This window comes from Amblyraja radiata, chromosome 29 (assembly GCF_010909765.2).
Source record: "Amblyraja radiata isolate CabotCenter1 chromosome 29, sAmbRad1.1.pri, whole genome shotgun sequence".
In the NCBI taxonomy this organism is placed as follows: Eukaryota; Metazoa; Chordata; class Chondrichthyes; order Rajiformes; family Rajidae; genus Amblyraja; species Amblyraja radiata.
Window position 1 is genome coordinate 3,415,215 of NC_045984.1, and position 22,160 is coordinate 3,437,374.

At 45.1% G+C, this 22,160-nt stretch overlaps 1 protein-coding gene across 2 annotated transcripts in view; it reads right to left on the reverse strand.

The window, feature by feature from the left end:
- Window positions 1-22,160, reverse strand: part of LOC116989256 (spindlin-1-like) — a 126,476-nt gene that overhangs the window by 24,891 nt on the left and 79,425 nt on the right. For both annotated transcript variants that reach the window (XM_033046449.1, XM_033046448.1), the window contains one exon: window positions 17,439-17,486. In XM_033046449.1, the coding sequence (XP_032902340.1) occupies window positions 17,439-17,464 (26 nt within the window). In that variant the 5' untranslated portion in view covers window positions 17,465-17,486. The remainder of the gene's footprint in view (window positions 1-17,438; window positions 17,487-22,160) is intronic.

Here is a 22,160-nt window from a genome sequence, read left to right on the forward strand (position 1 = left end):
ATAGACATACAGTGTTGAAACAGGCCCTTCAACACCAACCAACATGTCCCATCTACAGTAGTCCCACATGCCTGTGTTTGGCCGATATCCCTCGAAAGCAGTCCTATCCATGTACCTGTCTAAATGTTTCTTAAACGTTGCGATAGTATCTGGCGCAACTACCTCCCCGGCAGCTCGTTACATACACCCACCACCCTTGGAAAGTGAAAAAGTGACCCGTCAGATTAAATCTAAGATTAAGTATTCCCCCTCCCCTCGCCTTAAACCTATGTCCTCTGGTTCTCGATTACCCTACTCTTGGCAAGAGACTCCGTGCGTTTACCTGATCTATTCCTCTCATGATTTGGTAGACCTCTATAAGATCGCCCCTCATCCTCCTGCGCTCTAGGGAATAGATTCCTAGCCTGCTCAACCTCTCTCTACAGCATGGACTTGGTGGGCTGAAGGGCCTGTTTTCATGCCATCATTTACAATCAATGAATCAATCAATCAATAAAAATAGTTCCGTGCCAAGATGCACATGGATACAACGACAACCTGCAAAGTCCCCTACCCTCCACATCGAAGTGAAGCAGTGCATGATTGACAGATTCTTGATTAGTACATGTGTCACGGGTTATGGGGTAAAGGTTGGAGAATGGGGTTGAGAGCGAAAAATAGATCAGCCATGATTGAATGGCGAGATAGACTTGATGGGCCGAATGGCCTTATTCTGTTCCTAGAATATGAACGTATGAACTTTGCATGAAGCTTTTGCTGCAACACTCCAGGTTGCTCACGTTACGACGCTAGGCATCAAAGCTCACAAACCTCCAGCTTCAGTTCACTTCACAGCTGCCAGAGGATAAAATTAAACACCAGAAGAGGAAGGTAGCAGCAGGATGGCAACGTGAGGACAACATGTTCGATGGTCCTCGAACAGCAGCGGTGCTCAGAGACAGGACATGACCAGCAGCAGTAAGACATGTCAAGACAGTTACAACCATGCACAAGACCGCATAAATCGCAGAGAATTGTGGACGCAGCCCAGCCCATCACACAAACCAACCTGCCTTCCTGGGCAACACTGCCTCGGCTAGACCACCAGCATAATCAAGGACGGGTCGCACCCTGGCCACTCCCTCTTCTCCTCTCTCCCATAGAGCAAAAGGTATAGAGGTGTGAAAATCCCCACCTCCAGATTCAGGGACAGTTTCATCTCAGCTGTTATCAGGTAACTGAACCATCCTACTGCAACTAGAGAGCAGTCCTGAACTACTATCTACCTCGTTGGAGATCCTCGGACTATGTTTGATTGGACTTTACTGGCTTTGCTTTGCACTAAACATTATTCATGTTGTTCCCTTTGTCATGTATCTGTACACTGTGGACGACTCAGTTGTAATCATGTATTGTCTTTCCGCTGACTGGTTAACACGTAACAAAAACACGTGACAATAAACTAAACACAGTAAACCAAACTCAAACTCTGCCATCTACTCTGCCTCTATGACTATAATGTGGTTTACAATGGAATGCCATTTAACAGATGTCAAAGCTGGTTTCATTTTGTGAGCTGAGGCTGAGGCATACATTCTGATCCTGTTCTCAATTATCTCTCAATTGCAAATACCCTCCACTAGTTAGACACTAGAATGGAGCCCCCACCATTGCCAGAGTGAGGCCACATGCAAACTGGAGGGAAAGCACCTCGTATTCCGCTTGGGTAGCTCACAACCAGGAGGTATGATCATTGAATTGTCCACCTAGACTTGCACCAATTTCTTCTCTCCTGCTCGTCCCACATTCATTCCTCCGGCTTCACAATTCGCAACTCTTCAATCCTTTTGTCTCACACTTTTTTCCATCTCTGGCCTTTGTCCAACCATCTACCTATCAAACACCCCCTCACCTGTGTTCACCTCTTACTTGCCAGGCTTGCACCGCCCCTCCTCTCTTCTAGCTTTCTTCCCCCGCCCCTCTTCCCCTCCCCCCACCCCTACAATCCGTCTGAAGGTCTCAACCCAAAATGTCACCTGTCCATGTTCTCCACTGATGCTGCCAGACCTGCTGAGTTTCTCCAGCACTTTGTGTCATTTTTTTCCTACCGGAAAGCAGTGTTGATTTTAGATATAACGTGACCAGCTAGATAAAGACACCTAAACTAACAAATACAGGAACTAGAGCAAATAAAAAAAGTCTGAAGAAGAGCCCCACCCAGCACGGTGGCGCAGCGGTAGAGTTGCTGCCTTACAGTGCCAGAGACCCAGGTTTGATCCCGACTACGGGTGCTTGTCTGTACGCTCTCCCCGTGACCGCGTGGGTTTACCCCAGGTGCTCCGGTTTCCTCCAACATTCCAAAGACAGACCGGTCAGTAGGTTAATTGCCTTCAGTAAAAAAAATTGGAATTGCCCCGAGTGTGTAGGATAATGCTAGTGTACGGGGATCGCTGTTCGACGTGGGCTCGGTGGGCCGAAGGGTCTGTTTCACACTGTTTCTCTAAACTAAAACTAAACACACAAAACATTATCCGTCCATCCTCCCCACAGATGTTGCCAGACCTGCTGTGTTCTTCCAGCACTTTGTGTTTTGCTCGGGATTACAGTATCTGCGATCTCTTGTGTGTTCAAATGCAGGAACTAAATCTGATTTATTTGGTTGATTCACTGAGTTAATAGCGCACAAGATAATCTCATCAAATGCTGCTCTTCTGGGGTTCCAGGCACATGCACACATCCATAATGCAAGCATTTGTCGCTCATCATTAACTCTTAATCAGCCTAGTTTAGTTTAGAGTAACAACGCAGAAACAGGCCCATTGGCCCACTGAGTCCACGCCAACCACCGAGCACCCATACACTAACACTATCTTACACGCTAGGGACAATTTACAACTTACAGAAGCCAATTAACCATCAAACCAGCACGTCTTTAGATTGTAGGAGGAAATCAGAGCATTTGAGAAAACCTCCAAGGTCACAGGGAGAACGTACAGGCTCCGTACAGACAGCATGTGTAGTTATGATTGAACCTGGATCTCTGGCACTGTAAAGCAGCAACTCTACCGCTGCACCACTGTGAAGCCTCATTCAGTCCATCTTTTAAGCCCTGCGGTAGAGGTAGCACCCTTAGTCAGGATCGAACCCGGGTCTCAGGCGCTGTAAGGCAGCAACTCTACTGCTGTGCCACCATGCTGCCCCCACACCACTCTGCAACGTTTACTGTTTCAATATTGTCACGTATGCACAGCACAGCAAAACTCTTTTGTGCAACCCACAAATGCATGGTCGCCATATTTTGCCGCCATTTTACAAAGAAAAAGAAATAAAAGTCCCAAAGTCCGGTCCCCGTGCTGGAAGCAGAGCCCACCTGATCCAGGTTATCCAGGTAAGCCCCAGGCTGCTGCAGACCCGTGATCCGACCTCCCTCCCCTCGCCCCACCGCCTCTGTGTCTCGGGGGCGCCTCCTGCAGCCGACCTTGAATAAAATGTGATAACAGCGCTTGTAAACATGGAAAGGGAGGGATTGTTTGCGTACGCTGGAGAGCTGTAACCCAAAACATCAGGCCAGTATTACACGGGGAGAGGGGGCTGGAGTATAGCGGGGGGAGGGGGGGGCGAGGAAGGGAACAATGGCAATTAAGAGATACAACACGATGTACATGCCAGAGATGTGGTAAGAAAGGGCATTGGGCTCGATATTGCAGATGTTCCCCACAGCTACAGCAAGGGAACACACAACAGGGAGGGTGTCCAGCCCCTTACAGATACTTCTACAATTGCTAGAACAGCTCCACTCTCGTTACTGGGAAGACAGGCTCTGTGCAAACTGGGAGCAGTCTAACACTGTACTGCAGACGGTATGTTTATGGAACTCCCTCAAATGCAGATATCAATTGCAGACTGAACCTTCCAGAGTCGTATGGACTGCTGAAAGAAACCATCCATTTAGAAATCTAAAGAATGCTATGGTTACTGCTCCAGCGCTGGGACTGCCAAATTATAAAAAGCCCTTTCAACTATGTAAATGAATGAAAGGGGTTTGCGACTGGGGTCCTGGCTCAAGAACATGGAGGGGGAAAAAGACCGGTAGCCATGGTATTCCATGGTTTTACCAGCTGTAGTAAATGGCTTGCGAGCTGTCGCCGCAACGGCTACAATGATAGCAAAATCAATCGCCATCGTTCTCGATCACTCGTGTGTAGTGAATGTTCCTCATGCCGTGATGTTATTATTGAACTCAGCAGTTACACAGCATTTCACAGCCGCTAGAAGAACAGGATATGAAGTTATCCTTTCATCACATCTGAATTATACTTATCAGTGATCACCTGCTATAAACCCAGCTACCTTTGTACCACTGCCAGAAGAAGGATGTGACCATGATTGTCTATTGCTTGTCGAAGCCGCTGCCACTCTCCGGCTGGACTTACAGAGTCATCCGATTGATAATCCTGACCTGGTCCTATTTACTGATGGCTCTTCACACCGAGCCAGCGATGACAGATTATTAGCAGGATATGCGGTGGTCACGCCACACCAAGTGCTGGAGGCGTATGCTTTACCATCCGGAACATCCGCTCCGGCAGCTGAGCTGTATGTCCAGACTCGTGCCTGCATATAGGCAAAAGATAAAAGTGCTAATATCTACGATTCTCGCTATGCATTTGGGGTTGTACATGACTTTGGGCAGTTATGGAAAAATAGAATATTCATCCCATCAACAGGAAAGACTGTTAAGCATGATAAACTGGTCTTAAATTTATTGGATGCTATTCAATTGCCACGGCAAATTGCAGTTATTAAATGTGAAGCTGATACATTACATCATCGGATGATGATGTTACAAGGGGAAACAGGTCAGCTGATTTTGTAGTCAAACAGATTGCCCTAAGGCAAACCTCGCAATTACAAGCGATTAAAATTAAGTCTGCAGCACAAAGGAAGCTTCTGAGTAGCATTGATGCCACCCAGTTGCACGATCAATGGCAAATGGCAAGAAGCATTTCACTTCACTACACCTAGGTGTATGTGAATGTGACCAATAAAATACCTTTGACCTTTGATGCCCAGAGTCTAGTTTCACTTCAGGAAAAGAATACCTGGAGCAAAGCAGGGTGTTATCAAGACCCCATTGTCTGGGTCCACTCTGATGGTCAGGTAGTTTACCCCAGGAGCCTATTTTTGTCCCTGTCCCTCCTAGCCCATGGACAGGCTCACATGTAAAGGGGGATGGCACACGCATTGTCCCAACAATGGTTGCACCAGGTATATTAGTCATAATTGATAACGTTCCAAGAACATGTCTGGTGTGTCAACAAAATAATAGAGGGAAGTGCCTGCAAAATTTGATTACTACAACAACCTGAAATGCCTTTTGAGAATTTGCAAATTGATTTTGTACATATGCCAGCAGCAAAGGTTTTTAAGTACATTCTGGTCATAGCTGATATGTTCTCCAGATGGGTGGAAGCACACCTCACTAGGAGGGATGATGCAAGGACGGGTTCCAACCAAAATCATAATCGGGCATATATGCCTCCATTTTTGCATTGGATTGATGAGAGAAAATATTAATATCCTTTCTTCCTATAAGTGTTGATCACAAAGATCAACAAGGAGGGAACTGTGGAAGAAAAATTAATATCCTTCCTTACTTAATTTTGATTGGAATGAAATAAGGTAACGAAAGGTCGTTTGGATGTGACAACTGGCATCTCTCGTTGACCAGGAGCAGAAGAGGTTTGTGGAAATCGGTAAAGTAAGAAGTGAGACGTATTATCTCTTGTCTGGGAATGTGTTGAAGGGTGGATGGTAAATGTAAACATGAAATAGTAGATGAGATAACAAAGCTTATTTTCCCTTCTGTGAGAAATTACAGTAAATCTCCCGCGCCACCTACCGCTAGTGGCTTAGAAATGTGACTGTAAATGGGGGGGTTTATGAATGGATCGTAGAGGGGATGGTGGCGTGGGCCGCTTGAAAGGTGAGATAGAATAATGTCAAGATGTGACATTATTATAAAGACATAAATGTGAAAATACCAGGTGAAATATGGAAGGAAAGCCTCCAACTTATACATAGGTGCTCAAACAATGCTGGACACTGCTTCATACAGTTCAAAATTATACATAGACTTCACTACTCCAAGGCAAAAATACACAGTATATATCCAAATGTTTCTCCTACTTGTGATAAATGTCCCTCCTCAGATGATACTCTTTTTCATAACTTTGTATCGTGCCCTAAACTCACCTCTTTCTGGTCTGATATATTTAAGAATATTTCAGACATTCTTAACATCCCATTAAACCCAGAGCCCTTCTTAATCATCTTTGCGGTATCTGAAACATCAAGACAACTCACAACTGTTCAACAACAATTCCTTGCCTACTGTCTCATTACGGCAAAGAAACTACTGCTCATGTCATGGGAAAAAACAGCTCCCAATTCCAGAATGTGGTTTCATGACTTGACCAGTACAATCGACAACAGACAGTAGACAATAGACAATAGGTGCAGGAGTAGGCCATTCGGCCCTTCGAGCCAGCACCGCCATTCAATGTGATCATGGCTGATCATCCCCAATCAGTACCTCGTTCGTGCCTTCTCCCCATATCCCCTGACTCCGCTATCTTTAAGAGCCCTATCCAGCTCTCTCTTGAAAGCATCCAGAGAACCTGCCTCCACCGCCCTCCGAGGCAGAGAATTCCACAGACTCACCACTCTCTGTGAGAAAAAGTGTTTCCTCGTCTCCGTTCTAAATGGCTTACATTCTTAAATGGAATAACATTACATTTAGAAAGAATAAGATGTGTTTTAAAGGATAGGGTCAACCAATTTAATAAAATCTGGCAACCATTTATGTTATTTCTTGCACAGAAGAATATTGACATAACACAAACCTATCTACACTCTAACTATCTATTTTAATGAAATTATGAGTAAGGGATAGAAGACAAGAGTTAGAAGCTTTAGAAACAAGCGGCTTCAGAAAGAATTATTGCACTGAACTGCTCCCTATGTACTGTAGTTACCTTCTGCACTTTACTTATGTATTTATTAATTTGTCTTTTTATTATTTACTTCCCCCCCACCTCATTATTTATTTATTTATTTTTTAGATGTTGTTTTTATGAACATGCCCGTCCATATTGTTTGTATAATACTCAAATGTTCTGCTTTGATATGCACATTTGGATGAGCTTGGATATGGCAACATAATCTGTACCAATCTGTACTCAATAAAATTAAAATAAATTAAATTACAATTACAATAAATTAATTACAATTAAATAAAACGAATAATGTCAAGATGCCCTTGTATTGTGTTTGACTTGTATTAACCATCTGTTGTTGAACAAGATTGACATAAACATGAAGTATGTTATGACTAATGACATAAATGGTACCCATGTAGTTCATAGAATATTTTCGTAGAGCAGTATCAAACAAAATTAAACAAAAGTTGTTTACTGCACAGTATAACTGTCGGCTAATTCTGCTGTGAAGTCAGAGAACTGGTGGGCAGTGGACTGCTGCCATCTCTCCATGATATCATGCAATAAAATCTCAAAGCAAATCTTTGAAGTCTCCGCTTTTCATTTTCCATTAATTTCCCTCCAAATTAATTCCTTCCACAATGGCCAACATGTCCCATCTACACTAGTCCCACCTGCCTGTGCTTGGCCCATTTCCCTCTAAAGCTGTCCTATTCATGTACTTGTCTAAATGTTTTGTAACCATTGCATTAGTTCCTGCCTCAACTACCTCCTCCGGCAGCTCGTTCCATACACCCACTGTGAAAAAGTTACCCCACAGATTCCCATTAAATCGTTTCCCCATCACCTTAAACCTATGTCCTCTGGTTCTCGATTCCCCTACTTGGGGCACGAGACTCTGTGTGTCTACCCGATCTGTTCTTTCATGATTTTGTACACCTCTGTAAGATCACCCCTCGCCCCCCCCCCCCCCCCCCCTGTGCTTCAAGTAATACAGTCATCGCCTGCTCAACCTCTCGCTGTAGCTGAGAACCTCGAGTCCTGGCAACATCCTCGTGAATTTGTGGGAGCTTGCCCCATGTTTCTTCATTGAAGCGTTTCCTATATCATACATGCTACCATGCTTTATTGGCTGTAAGTTACTGAGCGAGATTGTGCAGCACATATAACACATGCAAGTCCATTTATTTAAAAAAGACTTGAGAGCCAGTTTCCTCCTTGTGTTACTAAATAAAGTCTTGTTCAAATTGCAAGTCTCAGAGGGCACTTTGCACAGAGTCAGTGTGAAGTGGTGGGAAGTGTCATGCTGACAATTGTCAAAGGTTCAAAGGTTATTTTAATGGTCACATACACCTAGGTGTAGTGAAATGCTTCTCGCCATGCAACACATAAAGAAAGAATACAGACATAACATTAATAAGAGATTTAAACATAAAGAACATCCCCCCACAATGGTTCCCATTATGAGGGAAGGCACAATGTCCAGTCCGAACCATTTGACACCAAGCACAACCTTTCACTGGAGTTAAAAAACCTGCTGAAGAAAAACAACAAACACTGTGGAAAGGATAAACAAGGAACATTTGGTAGGGAATGAGCAGGTGGAGGGAAAGGGAGTGGATAAATGATAAGAGGGATGGCTGCTGTCTTCTTTGCGTTTAGGTTTATTGTAAGTTCATAAGCGATAGGGACAGAATTAGACCATTTGGCCCATCAAGTCTACTCCACCATTCAATCAAGGCTGTTCTATCTCTCTCTCCTAACCCCATTCTCCTGCCTTCTCCCCAAAACCCCTGACACCCGTACTAATCAAGAATCTATCTATCTCTGCCTTATAAATATCCACTGACTAGGCCTCCACAGCCTTCTGATTCACTGGAGTTAACTCCAGATTCACCACCCTCTGACCAAAGAAATTCCATCTCACATCTTTCCTAAAGGAACGCCCTTTTATTCTGAGGCTATGACGTCTGGTCCCAGACTCAACCACAAGTGGAAGCATCCTATCCACATCCACTCTCTCCAGGCCGACTATTGTCACTTGTGTCGAGGTACAGTGAAAAAGCTGTGTGCTGCATGCTATTCAATCAGATCAGATACACCACACATAAGTACAAGCGAGTCAAACTCAAATACAATAGGTAGAGCGAAGGGGAAGATATACAGCAAAGATCCTATAGCGAGCAAGATAGTCCACTCGACGAAAAAGACGTAGTAAGGTCACGGGCAGATTCATGGGTAATTTTCGGCCCCATTTCCATAACCGGCTTCCGTCTCTGCACCAAAGATCCCATAGCGGAGCAAAGATACTAGTGCGGAGACGGAAGCCGGTTATGGAAACATCTTCGTAAAAATCAAATATTTTTGGTAAAAATCTTCTCCTTATTTTCAGAATTATAATTTATTAACACGAACTGTCCCCCGTCCCGTTCCCCCCCCCCCCCCCCCCCCGGCAACGTTGATTACACTGCGAGAGGGATAACCAAAGTCGGGTCGGGTTACTGAAATGGATGACAAAAAGGCCCACTTTCCGCTCCGTTGCGTACTACACGTCAGCCCATTGCATTTAGCAGGAGTGATCTATCTTGCTCCGCTATAGGATCTTTGATATAAAGTGCAGAATACACCTTCTGGTGAAGACTATTCCTTCAATGGGCTCAGTACAAAATTGGACCCAAAGTGCTGGAGTAACTCAGCGGGTCAGGCAGCATCTGTGGAGAACATGGATACATGACTTTTCGGGTTGGGGCCCTTCTTCAGACTCTGACATAAGCATCACCTATTCATGTTCACCACAGATGCTGCCTGAACCACTTATGTCATTCCAACACTTTGTGTCCACTTTTGTAATCTGGCTTCTGCAGTTCCTTGATTCAACATTCAGTACCAAGCTCTCTGGACCACATGAACGTCCTTGAGCTGTGAGTGGATCAAAAGGTTCAATCCTCACTCTAATTACGACTTCATTCTGTCACTTCAGCTCCTGAGTGAGCGGGCTAAGACTCTATTCCCTGGAGCGCAGGAGGGTTGATCTTATAGAGGTGTATAAAATCATGAGGGGAATAGATGAGGTGGATGCACACAGACTATTGCCCAGAGTGGCGAATCGAGAACCAGAGGACATAGGTTTAAGGTGAAAGGGAAAAGATTTAATAGGAATCTGAGGGATAACTTTTTCACGTGGTGGGTGGATGGAAGGAATGAGCTGCCAGAGGAGGAAGTTGAGGCAGGTACGATCGCAATTAGATAGGTACATGGATTGGACAGTTTTAGAAGTATATGGGCCAAGCGCAGGCAGGTGGGACTAGTGGAGATGGGACATTTTCGTTGTTGTGGGCAAGTTGGGCAGAAGGGCCTGTTTCCCCATTGTATGACTATCACTTGTTTCCTGCCTCTAGCGTTTCCAAATCCATAATAACCTTATATGTTTCAATAAGATCCCCTCTCCTCCAGTGTATAGAAGCCAAGCCACTCCATTCTATCAACATATGACAGTCCCGCCATCCCAGGAATTAACCTCATGAACCTCATGATTAAAACATAGAGGCAAGTCTCGATATTTCTCATTTTTCCCCTAGCTGTTTGCTTTTACAACTTTGCATTTGAGGTCTTGGAATCTGTAGTTTTCCTCGGTTCTCCACAGATGCTGCCTGACCTGCTGAACATTTCTGGTTATGTTCCAGGGTTCCTGCATCCACCACGTTTTGCTCTGGTTTTAATGCACAGCTACAGCAGCATTTTCTATTTACACACAAGGTCATTTGGACAACATCCAATGTGATTCACACAAGGCTCATCAGGCGATATTTGCCAATGAGTTACCGCAAATGAACAACAGATTTGGTTAAAAAACACACACAAAGTGTCGGAGGAACTCAGTGGGTCAGGCAGCATCACACGGTTGGGTAATTGTGATCCAGTATTGGAAACAGGCCCTTCTGCCCAACCCATCCATGCCAACCAGGTTTTACCTGAACTAGACCCATTTACCAGTGTTTAGCTCTCATCCCCTGAACCCTTCCTATCCATGTGCCTGCCCAAATGCCTTTTACACATGATAGACACAGAGTGCTGGAGTTACTCAGCGGGTCAGGCAGCATCTCTGGAGAAAAAGGATGGGTGACATTTTGGGTCATAAGGGATAGGAGCAGAATTAGGCCATTCGGCCCATCCAGTCTACTCCGCCATTCAATCATGGCTGATCTATGTCTCCTTCCTAACCCCATTCTCCTGCCTTCCCCCATAACCTCTGACACCCATACTGACCAAGAATCTATCTATCTCTGCCTTAAAAATATCCATTGACTTGGCCTCCACAGCCTTCTGTGGCAAAGAATTCCACAGATTCACCACCATCTGACGAAATAAATTTCTCCTCATCTCCTTCCTAAAAGAACATCCTTTAATTCTGAGGCTACAGTATGACCTTTAGTTCTAGACTCTTCCACTAGTGGAGTCATCCTCTCCACATCAACTCTATCCAAGCTGTTCACTATTCTGTACGTTTCAATGAGTTCCCCCCTTGGGTCGGGGCCCTTCCTCACACATTTTCTTTTGCACATCTTGTCTCTACAGCTTCCTCTGGCAGCTCGTTCCATGAACACACCACACTCTGCATGAAGATACTACCCCTCAGCTTCCCTTGAAATATTTCCCCTCTCAGCTTAAAGCTGTGCCCTCTAGTCGGGACCCCTCTATCCTAGGATGAAGTGTGTGACCATTCACCTTATCTATTCATCTTATGATTCTGGATACCTCCGTAAGGTCACCCTTCAACCTCTTACGATTCAGGGAAAAAAGGTCCTAGTCCATCCAGCCTCTCCTTATAACTCCAGCCCTCGAGTCCTGTTAACATATTTTCTGCACACTTTCCAGGTTTATGTCATCCCTCCTACAGCTCCGTGACCAGAACTGCAAACAATACTCCAAATGTGATCTCACCAACGTCGTATATAGCTGCAACGGTGAAATCTCAACTCCGACACTCAATACCCTGACCGATGACGGCAAGTGTACCAAATGCCTTCTTCACCTCCCTGTCTTTCTGTGTCACTACCTGCAGGGAACTCTATACCCAAGTGTCCCTGCACTATCACATTCTCCAAAGATAGATGCAAAAAGCTGGAGTAACTCAGCGGGACAGGCAGCATCTCAGCGGAGACCCGAATCATCACCCTTTACTGAGTTACTTCAGCTTCGGTTTAAACCAGCATCTGCAGTTCCTTCCTATAACATTCTCCATGTCCCTGCCATTTATTGTGCAAGTTCTGCCCTGGTTTGACTTCGCAATATGCAACCCTCGCATTTATCTAAATTAAAATCCATCTGCCATTCCTCAGCGGATGCTTTTATAAACTTTGATCATTTTCCTTACCGTCCTTTCTACCAACAATTTTGGTGTGACAAACAAATTTATTAACCATGTTAACTACATCATCCAAATCGTTAATGGAGATGACCAATATCACCAGCACAGTGTTACACTCTATGTTGTAGAGCTCTCCATATATTAAGATGCCCTGATTTCAATTTCAAATTCCACCCTGCCCAAGCCCTTTACTCTATGGGATCCCAATATAAAGAGCTGTTAAATTCACATACCATTTCACATGACTCTTATCATTCTTTAAACTCTGTGATCCCCAACATATTTCCTCCTCTAATTCCCACCAACTATTATGGGAGCGTATATAACAGGCAACACAGTGGAGCAGAGGTAGAGTTGCTGCCTTACAGCCCCAGCGACCTGGAACCAATCCTGACTACGGGTGCTGTATGTACAGAGTTTGTACATTTTCCTTGTGACCATGTGGGTTTTCCCAGATGCACTGGTTTCTACCCACACTCCAAAGATGTAAAGGCTTGTAGGTTAATTGGCTTTCGTAAGTGGTAAAATTTTCCCTGGTGTGTAAGACAGTGCTAGTGTATGTGGTGATCGTTGCTCACAGGGTCATTGAGTGATACAGTGTGGAAACAGGCCCTTCGATCCAACTTGTCCACACCAGCCAACATGTTCCAGCTGCACTAGTCCCACCTGCCCGCGTTTGGTCCATATCCCTCCAAACTCATCCTATCCATGTACCTGTCTAACTGTTTCTTAAATGTTGATAGTCCCAGCCTCAACTGCCACCTCCGCAGCTTGTTCCACACACACACCACACTTTGTGTGAAAAGGTTACCCCTCAGATTCCTATAAAATATTTTTCCCTTCACCTTAAACTGATGTCCTCTGGTCCTCGGGGTCAACTCTGGACCAGCGACTGGTCGGCATGGACTCGCTGGGCTGTTTCCATGCTGTATCTCTAAAGTCTAAAGTAAAGTCTAAACACGGTGGTAAAGAAGGCTTGCCTTCATTACTAGGGGCATTGAGTATCAGAATCAGGGAGTCATGATGCAGCTTTATTGGACTTTTGGTTCGAAGCATTGCATGCAGTTCTGGTCATCCCATTACAGGAAGGATGTGGAGGCTTTGGAAAGATGCAGGTGAGGTTACCAGAATACTGAAACAGTGGAAACAAATGCTGGTTTTCACCAAAGATGGACACAACGTGCTGGAGTAACTCAGAGGGTCAGGCTGCATTCGGTGTGTCGAAGGGCCTGTTTCCACGGTGTATCTCTAAACTAAACTCATCCATGACAAAGCAGCTTGCTTGACTGGTATATCACCCAGCGGTTCACACTGTCACTGCAGTTTGTAACATCCACAAAATGCACTGGATTTGCCTACTTTGGCAGCACCTCACAAAACCACATCTCTCTCAGCATGGACAGGGGGAGTGGGAACATAGGAACACCTGCTCCTGCTGGACCCCCAACAAATGCACAACATCCTGACTTGGAAACACATTGCGGCTCCTTTAGTATCGCGGGGTCCAAATCCTGAAACTCTTAACCCTGGAACAATGTGTGAATGCCTTCATTAGAAAAGCACTTCCATGCAACAAGGTGACTCACCACCAGCTAGAAGGTAATTAAGGATCAACAATAATTGTAGACACCAACATTTGAAACAAAAAAAATTGTTATGAAGTGTTCTGTAAAAAATAGTATGAACACTGAAGATTGACACAACGTGCTGGAGTAACTCAGTGGGTCAGAAAGCATAGACATAGAAAATAGGTGCCATTCGGCCCTTTGAGCCAGCACCTCCATTCAATATGACCATGGGTGATCATCCAAAATCAGTACCCCGTTCCTGCTTTTTCCCCATATGCCTTGATTCCATTGCCCCTAAGAGCTAAATCTAACTCTCTTGAAAACATCCAGAGAATTCCACAGATTCACAACTCTCTGGGTGAAAACGTTTTTCCTCATCTCAGTCCAAAATGGCTTGCTTACCCCTTATTCTGAAACCTGGTTATTAAAGGCAATTAATCAACAATAATTGAAGACACCAACATTAGAAAACAAATGTTAAGAAGTGTTCTGTAACCAATGGTATGAACACTGAAGATAGAGACAAAGTGCTGGAGTAACTCAGTGGGTCAGACAGCATCACTGGACTAAAAGGATAGGTGACGTTTGTGGTCAGAACCCTTCTTCAGACACTATGAACACTGAATTCTACAGTTTTGAGCAACTAATCAACTCTTCCACCTATATCCCTTCGCCTGGCTTCATATTTTACTCCTTTTCTCTCCTTATCTCACAGCCTTTTGTCTTCTTCACATCTCTGGCCTTTGTCCACCCATCTGCCAATCACCTACCTGTATCCATCTATCACTTGATGCTGAAGTAACACAGGCAGCATTTCTGGATTGAAGAAGGAATGGGTGACGTTTGAGGTCGAGACCCTCCTTCAGACTGAAATTCAGGGGAGAGGGAGACACAGAGATATGGCAGTGTAAGGTGTGAAAACAAGAGATCAAAAGGGACAAAGGTCAAGGAAAATGTACAATAGATCATTGTTAGCTAGGGGAAGTTGACAACGATGCATATAAAGATAAAACTTAATCAGGAGGACAGTCAGACTGGTCAGAGAACTAGGATTGGGGAGAGGGGGAAAGCAAGGGTTACTTGAAGTTCGAGAAATCAAAATTCAGGCCGCTGGGGTGTAAGCTGCCTAAGCGAAATATGAGGTGCTGTTCCTCCAATTTGCGCCGAGCCTCACTCTGAGAGTGGAGGAGGCCCAGGACAGAAAGGTCAGTGTGGGAATGAGAGGGGGAGTTAAAGTGTTTATACCGGGAGATATAACTTTTGTACGTTTAGGCAGACTGAGCGGAGGTGTTCAGCTAAATGATCGCAGAGCCTGCGCTTGGTCTCGCAGATATATAGGAGTCCACACCTGGAACAGCGGATGCAGTAGATGAGTTGGAAGATGTGCAAGTGACCCTCTGCCTCACCAGAAAGGCTTTATTCTACCTATCCTCTCTTCCATTTTTCTCCCCCCCCCCCCCCCCCCCGTACCACAAAGTCTGAAGAAGGGTCCCGACCTAAAACATCGCCTGTCCATGTTCTCCAGAGATGCTGCCTGGCCCGGTTACTCCAGCACTTTGTGTCCTCTTTCCTGTAGTTCCAGGTGTGGTCTTAGCAGGGCACTGTGCAACTGCAGAAGGACCTTTGTTCCTATACTCAACTCCCTCTTGTTATGAAGGCCAACATGTCATTAGCTTTCTTCACTGCCTGCTTTACCTACATGCTTACTTTCAGTGACTGATGTACAAGGACACCCAGATCTCGTTGTACTTCTCCTTTTCCTAACTTTACACCATTCAGATAATAATCTGCCTTCCTGTTCTTGCCACCTAATGGATAACCTCACATTTATCCACATTAAACTGGATCTGCCATGCATCGCCCACTCACCCAACCTGTCCAAGTCACCCTGCATCCTCATAGCATCCTCCTCACGGTTCACACTGCATACCAGCTTTGTGTCATCTGCACGTTTGTTAATGTTACTTTTAATCCCTTCATTTAAATCATTAACAAAGAACAGTTACAGCACGGGAAAACACTCTTCAGTTCACAAAGCCTGTACCGAACGTAATTCCAAAATTTAGCATTGTAAAAAACATCTGAGAGTGTTTTGAAGTTAATCCAGATTATTCCTGTATCCAGTGGTATGGTACAAACATACAACTTCTAATGGACTCAGTTCCTGAATGCAGCAGAGATCCATTGGACCCCGATTTGTTTCGCTGATCTCGCAGTTGCCAACCACTTTAACTCCCCTTCTCATTCCCATACTGGCCTTTCTGTCCTGGGCTTCCTGCACTGTCAGAGGGAAATTGGAGGAACAGCATCTCATATTTCGCTTGGGCAGGTTACAACCCAGTGGTATGAATATTGATTTATTTAGAGTCATAGTGTCAAAGAGACTTACAGCGTGGAAACAGGCCTTTCGGCCCATCTTGCCCAGGCCGGCCAACATGTCCAATCTGCCTGCGTTTGGCCAATAACCTTCTAAACCTGTCTTATCCATGTACCTGTTTAAATGTTTCTTGTGATACTACCTGGAGATCAATCACTATTGCTGATTTGATCCGTATGATTTTGCTATTTAGGACCCGATCCCTAATCCATGTCGGGGTTACACCAACTTTGAGCCGACAGTACCTGTTGCTATGGTCTCTGTATGTATTCTTATTAAAGTACTTATTATGAAGTTCTATGACTCAGTGTCAACCGCACTTTACACATGGTGTCAGAAGTGGAATCCGAACCCACGCCTCCAGTTGGAGACCAAAAATAAAAAATCCCTGTGAAGGCGATTGTTTAAACGATGGACATGTGACAGCAGATTGTGGGTGGTTCTGGGATCAGGACTTTGTCTCTACACTTGAGAAAGAACCGCCAGTGGGGCCGGTGCTGATGGTAAAATCTCCCATGAGGCCCGTGGAGAAGTCCCCCGTGAAACCTGTGCTGGTTGAGTCATCGCCCTCTACTTACCTCAGCTACCTCCTCCAGCAGTTCATTCCATACACCCACCACCCTTTGTTTAGTTACCCCTCAGGCTCATATTAAATCTTACACTCTTTCTAATTTTAAGTAACCCTTGTATTCCCTCCCTCTCTGTCCCTCCCCCGCCCTAGCCGTCCTACCAGTTTCATTGTCGTCTTGCTTAATTTCAGTGTTCGTACCCCTTCATTATCATCTCTTTCCCAGCCAACAATGGACCATTGTGGGCTCAACCTTTCCTTGGTCATCCTTGCTGGCCTTGATTTATTCATTTCATACCTTTATTTCTTTGTACCTTTTCATTCCCCTAGTTTCCTCTCTCTCCCCTAACTCTCAGTCTAAAGAAGGGTCTTGACCTGAAACGTCACCGATTCCTTTTCTCCAAGAATGCTGCCTGACCTGCTGAGTTATTCCAGCATTTTGTGAATGCCCATTGGTACCACGGGACTGCTCATGAATCAGATATCATTATGAATGTGTCACAGCAATGTTGCAGCAAGTGAAAGCCCACAAGAATATCCACACTGGCCTGTGTTCTGCCCCAATGCTCTCCTTTACCTATGAGGCTTCTTTCTCTTCAACATGTTCACATGAATTCCAGCAACCCTGCAAGAGATTGGAAAAATAAAACATCCCATTATATTCAAACCACAAATCTGAGACCCCCACACCATACAAATAACAGCAGCTGAGGTACACACTTGATCCAATAGGCGATGTTATGTTATCTCCCTTAATGTACTATGTTTACATATTCCGTTGTGCTGCAGCAAGCATGAATTCCATTGCCCTATCTGGGACATATGACAATAAAACACTCTTCACTCTTGATTAATTTTAGACCCAGCCAAGGATAGCTAACCCCTCAGCTTACAACTTATATTGTATAACTTATTGGGTGGCACACCGGTAGAGATGTTGGTTTAGAGCGCCAAAGAACCAGGTTCGAATCTGTCTACGGGTGCTGTCTGTCCAGAGTTTGTACGTTCTCTTGTCAGCACACAACAAAAGCTTTTCACTGTACCTCGGTACACGTGACAATAAACTGAACTTAAACTCTCCCTGTGACCGCGTGGGTTTTCCCGGGAGTGCTGGCGTCCACCCACACTCCAAAGACCTACAGGTTTGTAGGTGAATTGGCTTTGGTAAAAATTATAAATTGTCCCTTGCCTGTGGGATAGTGCTAGTGTACCGGGATCACTGGTCGGGCGGACTCGGTGGGACGAAGGTCCTGTTTCCGTGCTGTATCTCTAAACTAAGCTAAATAAGCTCACTAGAACTGTGTGATGGAATGGAGGGATACCATGGGTAAATGGGGATGCAGAGTTGAGCAATGATTGTATGAGACGGTCGAGTAGGTTTCAGAGGTCCAGTAGATTAATCCAGATTCTATTTCACATGGAGTAATTGAGGTGAACAGACTAATTGGTTAAGGCTAATTTGATTAGAATCCAGCAAACCAACCGATGAAACTTGTTTAGTTTAAAAATACAGCGCGGAGACAGGCCCTTCGGCCCACCGAGTCCGCACCGACCAGCAATCCCTGCACATTAACGCTATCCTACACAAACTAGGGACAACTTACACATACACCAAGCCAATTAACCTACATACCTGTACGCCTTTGGAGCGTGGGACAGGCAGCAAGCATCTCTGGATAGAAGGAAGGTGACGTTTCGGGTTGAGACCCTTCTTCAGTCTGGTTTCTGCGCTGTATCTCTAAACTAAACTAAACTTATGGAATGAAATGGAGAATCAGGCAGAGTACGGGAAGAGAACAGGTCGGAGTGTTAGCAGGCGTGGAGGGCAGGAGTGTACTTTGTTAAACAGTATTACAGCAGTTACATAAGAAAAGCTTTATTGTTTTTACAATGGAAAATCTAGAACCTGCTGCTAGGGCCCAACCGCTCCAAACTTGGTATGAAAACAAACCGTAGTTATGACTCAGACAGCAAAAACTAAATTAAAACCAATTCAGTTAGCGCGAGCTTTTTCTAAACTCAGTCTTAAACAAAATTGAAACGACTCTCGCTGCCAGTACTTCCTGTTTGATATATATCTGTGAAACAACTTAAACTTGTGTCGTTGATTTTAATATCAGAGCCAAACAAAATAGTGATAGTATATGTCAACTCACAGCAGAATTTCCATAGTTTGTGCTACAATTTACTCGTTTTACACTTACCAAACATCTTGTTTCCGTCGGGTAAATTTTAATGTGCGTTATTACCATAAGCTCAATATCGTTTATGTTTCCAAGAATAAACCTTGTAGCCCAAGGATGATCAATGGTTTACAGCAAAGATAGATAGACACAAATTTCAACAATCTGCCTATCAGGGAACCCCCTCAGCTGAGGTCATCTCTTGCCTGCCTTGATTTGTCTTTCCTCTTTACACTTCCAGTCTTTCCACCTGCTCTCCCTACTAGAATCAGTCTGAAGAAGGGCCCCAATCAGAAACGTCACCTACTCATTATCTCGAGATGCTGCCTGACCGGCTGAGCTACTACAGCATTTTGTGTCGATCTTTGGTATAAACCAGCATTCGCAGTTTATTTTGATTACATTATTATGATCAATGATTTAACGATTCAATGGTTCTTTACTGTCACATGTACACAAGTGCACTGAATATCCGGTAGGCGGCGCGACTCTCGTCAGCAGCGGCCTCTGCGGTCCGTCTGCGTTTTTATTATTTTATGTCTATGTTTTTATGTAGTTTTTGTTATTTTTGTTGGGGTATGTGTGTGGGGGGGGGGGAGGGGGTGGTGTGGGGGGGTTGGGGGTAACTTTTAAATCTCTCCCTGCACGGGAGACCCGACCTTTTCTTTGTCGGGTCTCCGTTGTCGTTGGGGCTGCAACGAGGAGCGGCCTCCAACAGGAAAACCGGGGGCTCTGGTGCCAACTACTCACCGTCGCGGAGCTGGCCGAGTCCAGAGCGGGTGGAGCTGTGGTGGACGCTGCTGCGACCCGACCCCAGGAGATTCGGAGGCTGCAACTGCGGGTTTGGCGGGCGGCACCGGGAGCCCGCGGGTACCTGGAGGGAGACCGCTTTTCGGGGCTTCCGCAGCGGCGACTTCTCCCGCCCGAGTTGCGGGGTTGAAGAGCACCTGGAGCGGGGCCTTACACCATCGCCCCGCGCGGCTTGGAATGGCCGCGGGAGTTTGCGAGCGCGCGCCGGGGGCTCTAACATCAAGACCCGGTGTGCGGCCTTGCATCACCCGGCGTGGTTTTAATGGCCACGGGACAATCGCCATCGCCCGCCGGGGGCTTTGACTTTGACTCTGACATGGGGGGGGGAGAGTGCAGTGGAGAGAAAAGTTTTTTTGGCCTTCCATCACAGCAATGTGATGGATGTTTATGTAAAATATGTTGTGTCTTGGGTCTATTTGTTTGTAATGTATGGCTGCAGAAACGGCATTTCGTTTGGACCTCAAGGGGTCCAAATGACAATAAATTGAATTGTATTGTATTAATTGTAAAATACTTGCCCGCATACAGTTGAGTAAAAGGCTAATGCCGAACATGATGCTAAATTAAACTGATCGGCAGGGGCCAAGTCAATGGGTATTTTTAAGGCAGAGATAGATAGATTATTGATTAGTACGGGTGTCAAGGGTTATGAGGAATTGAATTAGTAGGGAGAGATAGATCAGCCATGATTGAATGGCGGAGTAGACTTGATGGGCCTACTGGCCCAATTCTGCTCCAATTACCTATAAACCTATGAATTTACGATCTCATCTGCCCGTACCTGATCCATATCCCTTTATCTCATAGACACTGTTGTATCAAAAACTACCACATGAATCAAACATTTGAAGTACAGCAGGGAACTGAGAATATATATAATGATGCTTTCATGAAAGAAAAAGAAAGGAAATATCATGGAATTATGGCTGGTGAACTATGAATCTCCCTCCTTCAAAATGCAGGTCCACCACTATTTTCCAGCACCCTTGGGTCCACAGGTTCTGGATTATCCGTTTTGACAGACCATTGAAGGTCATGTTGCCAACTGTTCCGAATTAGCCGGGACATCCCGTATTTTAGGTTAAATTGGTTTGTCTCATACGGGACCGCCCTTGTCCCATGTTTAACTGCTACTACTCAGGTCGAGGGAACTGTCTGGTCGGAGTGCCGCATCCAGCACAGCCTCATCCGTCCCGACCTAGTGCAGCCCATGGAGTGCAGCAGCAGCGCCTCGCCCATGGCCCTGTTGGTTTACAGCCCTGTCAACTGTCCGACCTTCGGACCTTCGCTTACCGCCGACACCACCACTCCTCCTTCTCATGACCAATAATCTGATCATAAGTTGGATGGGGTGCCAGACTTTGCGCGCGACGTCCAGAGCTGCCAAGTTTTGTCAGAGCATTTCAGTATTCTAGTACCTGAAAATCAGTATTTTTACACGGTGCCATTTTTTTAATGTGCGGTCATACTTATGTAAGAGTACAAGAATGCATAACTTTGCTACCAATTGACATGTCTTCTAGGCACCTTACATGACAGTACATTCATTGCCATCTCTTTGTATACTGCTGTTTGAACGGCTGCTTCCTGCTTTTAGCACCAGATGATGATGAAGAAGCCATTTTGGAAGCCACGCTCTCCTTCCTTTTTATCCCTCCCTCCCTCTCTCCCTCCCCTCTCCATCCTCTCCACACCTCCATCTCTCCCCCTTGAGCCCACCCACCATTCTGTAAAATCAATGCCAATCCCAATGTAACTGCAATCCCACTGGTAACCTTTCACCACTAGATTTATCCAGATTTCTACCACTGCCTGAAAAATAATCAAAGGCTCAACTTCCACTGAGAAAGAGAATTCCAAAGACTCATTGTTATACGAGAATTTTCCCGAACAATCTGTGACCCATAGCGCTGTGGCCATAGCATTATGTGTAAAGCACATAGCGCTATGTTTAAAGCCCACAGTGCTCTTGCCGGTAGCACTATATTTGGAACCCACAGCGCTGCAGCCGACAGCTCTTCGTTTAAATTCCCGTGCGTTAAACTGACAGCACTCTGTTTAAACCTGGAGCGGGACAGGCAGATCAAAGCTTACAAAAATAATCATCCAGATCTTGATATTTAAAATATTAATAGATCTGCTATCATTTGTAGAGGTACAGTATGAATTTTTATATCCTTGCATTTTTTAAGCAGCAAGATCTTAAGTCAATTTCACCGGGTTATTACTTTTCCATTGGCGAGTGGCATGCTAATGAAACAGGAAGTCGGGCCAATTTAAAAAAAATCTGTATTTAACAACGCAAA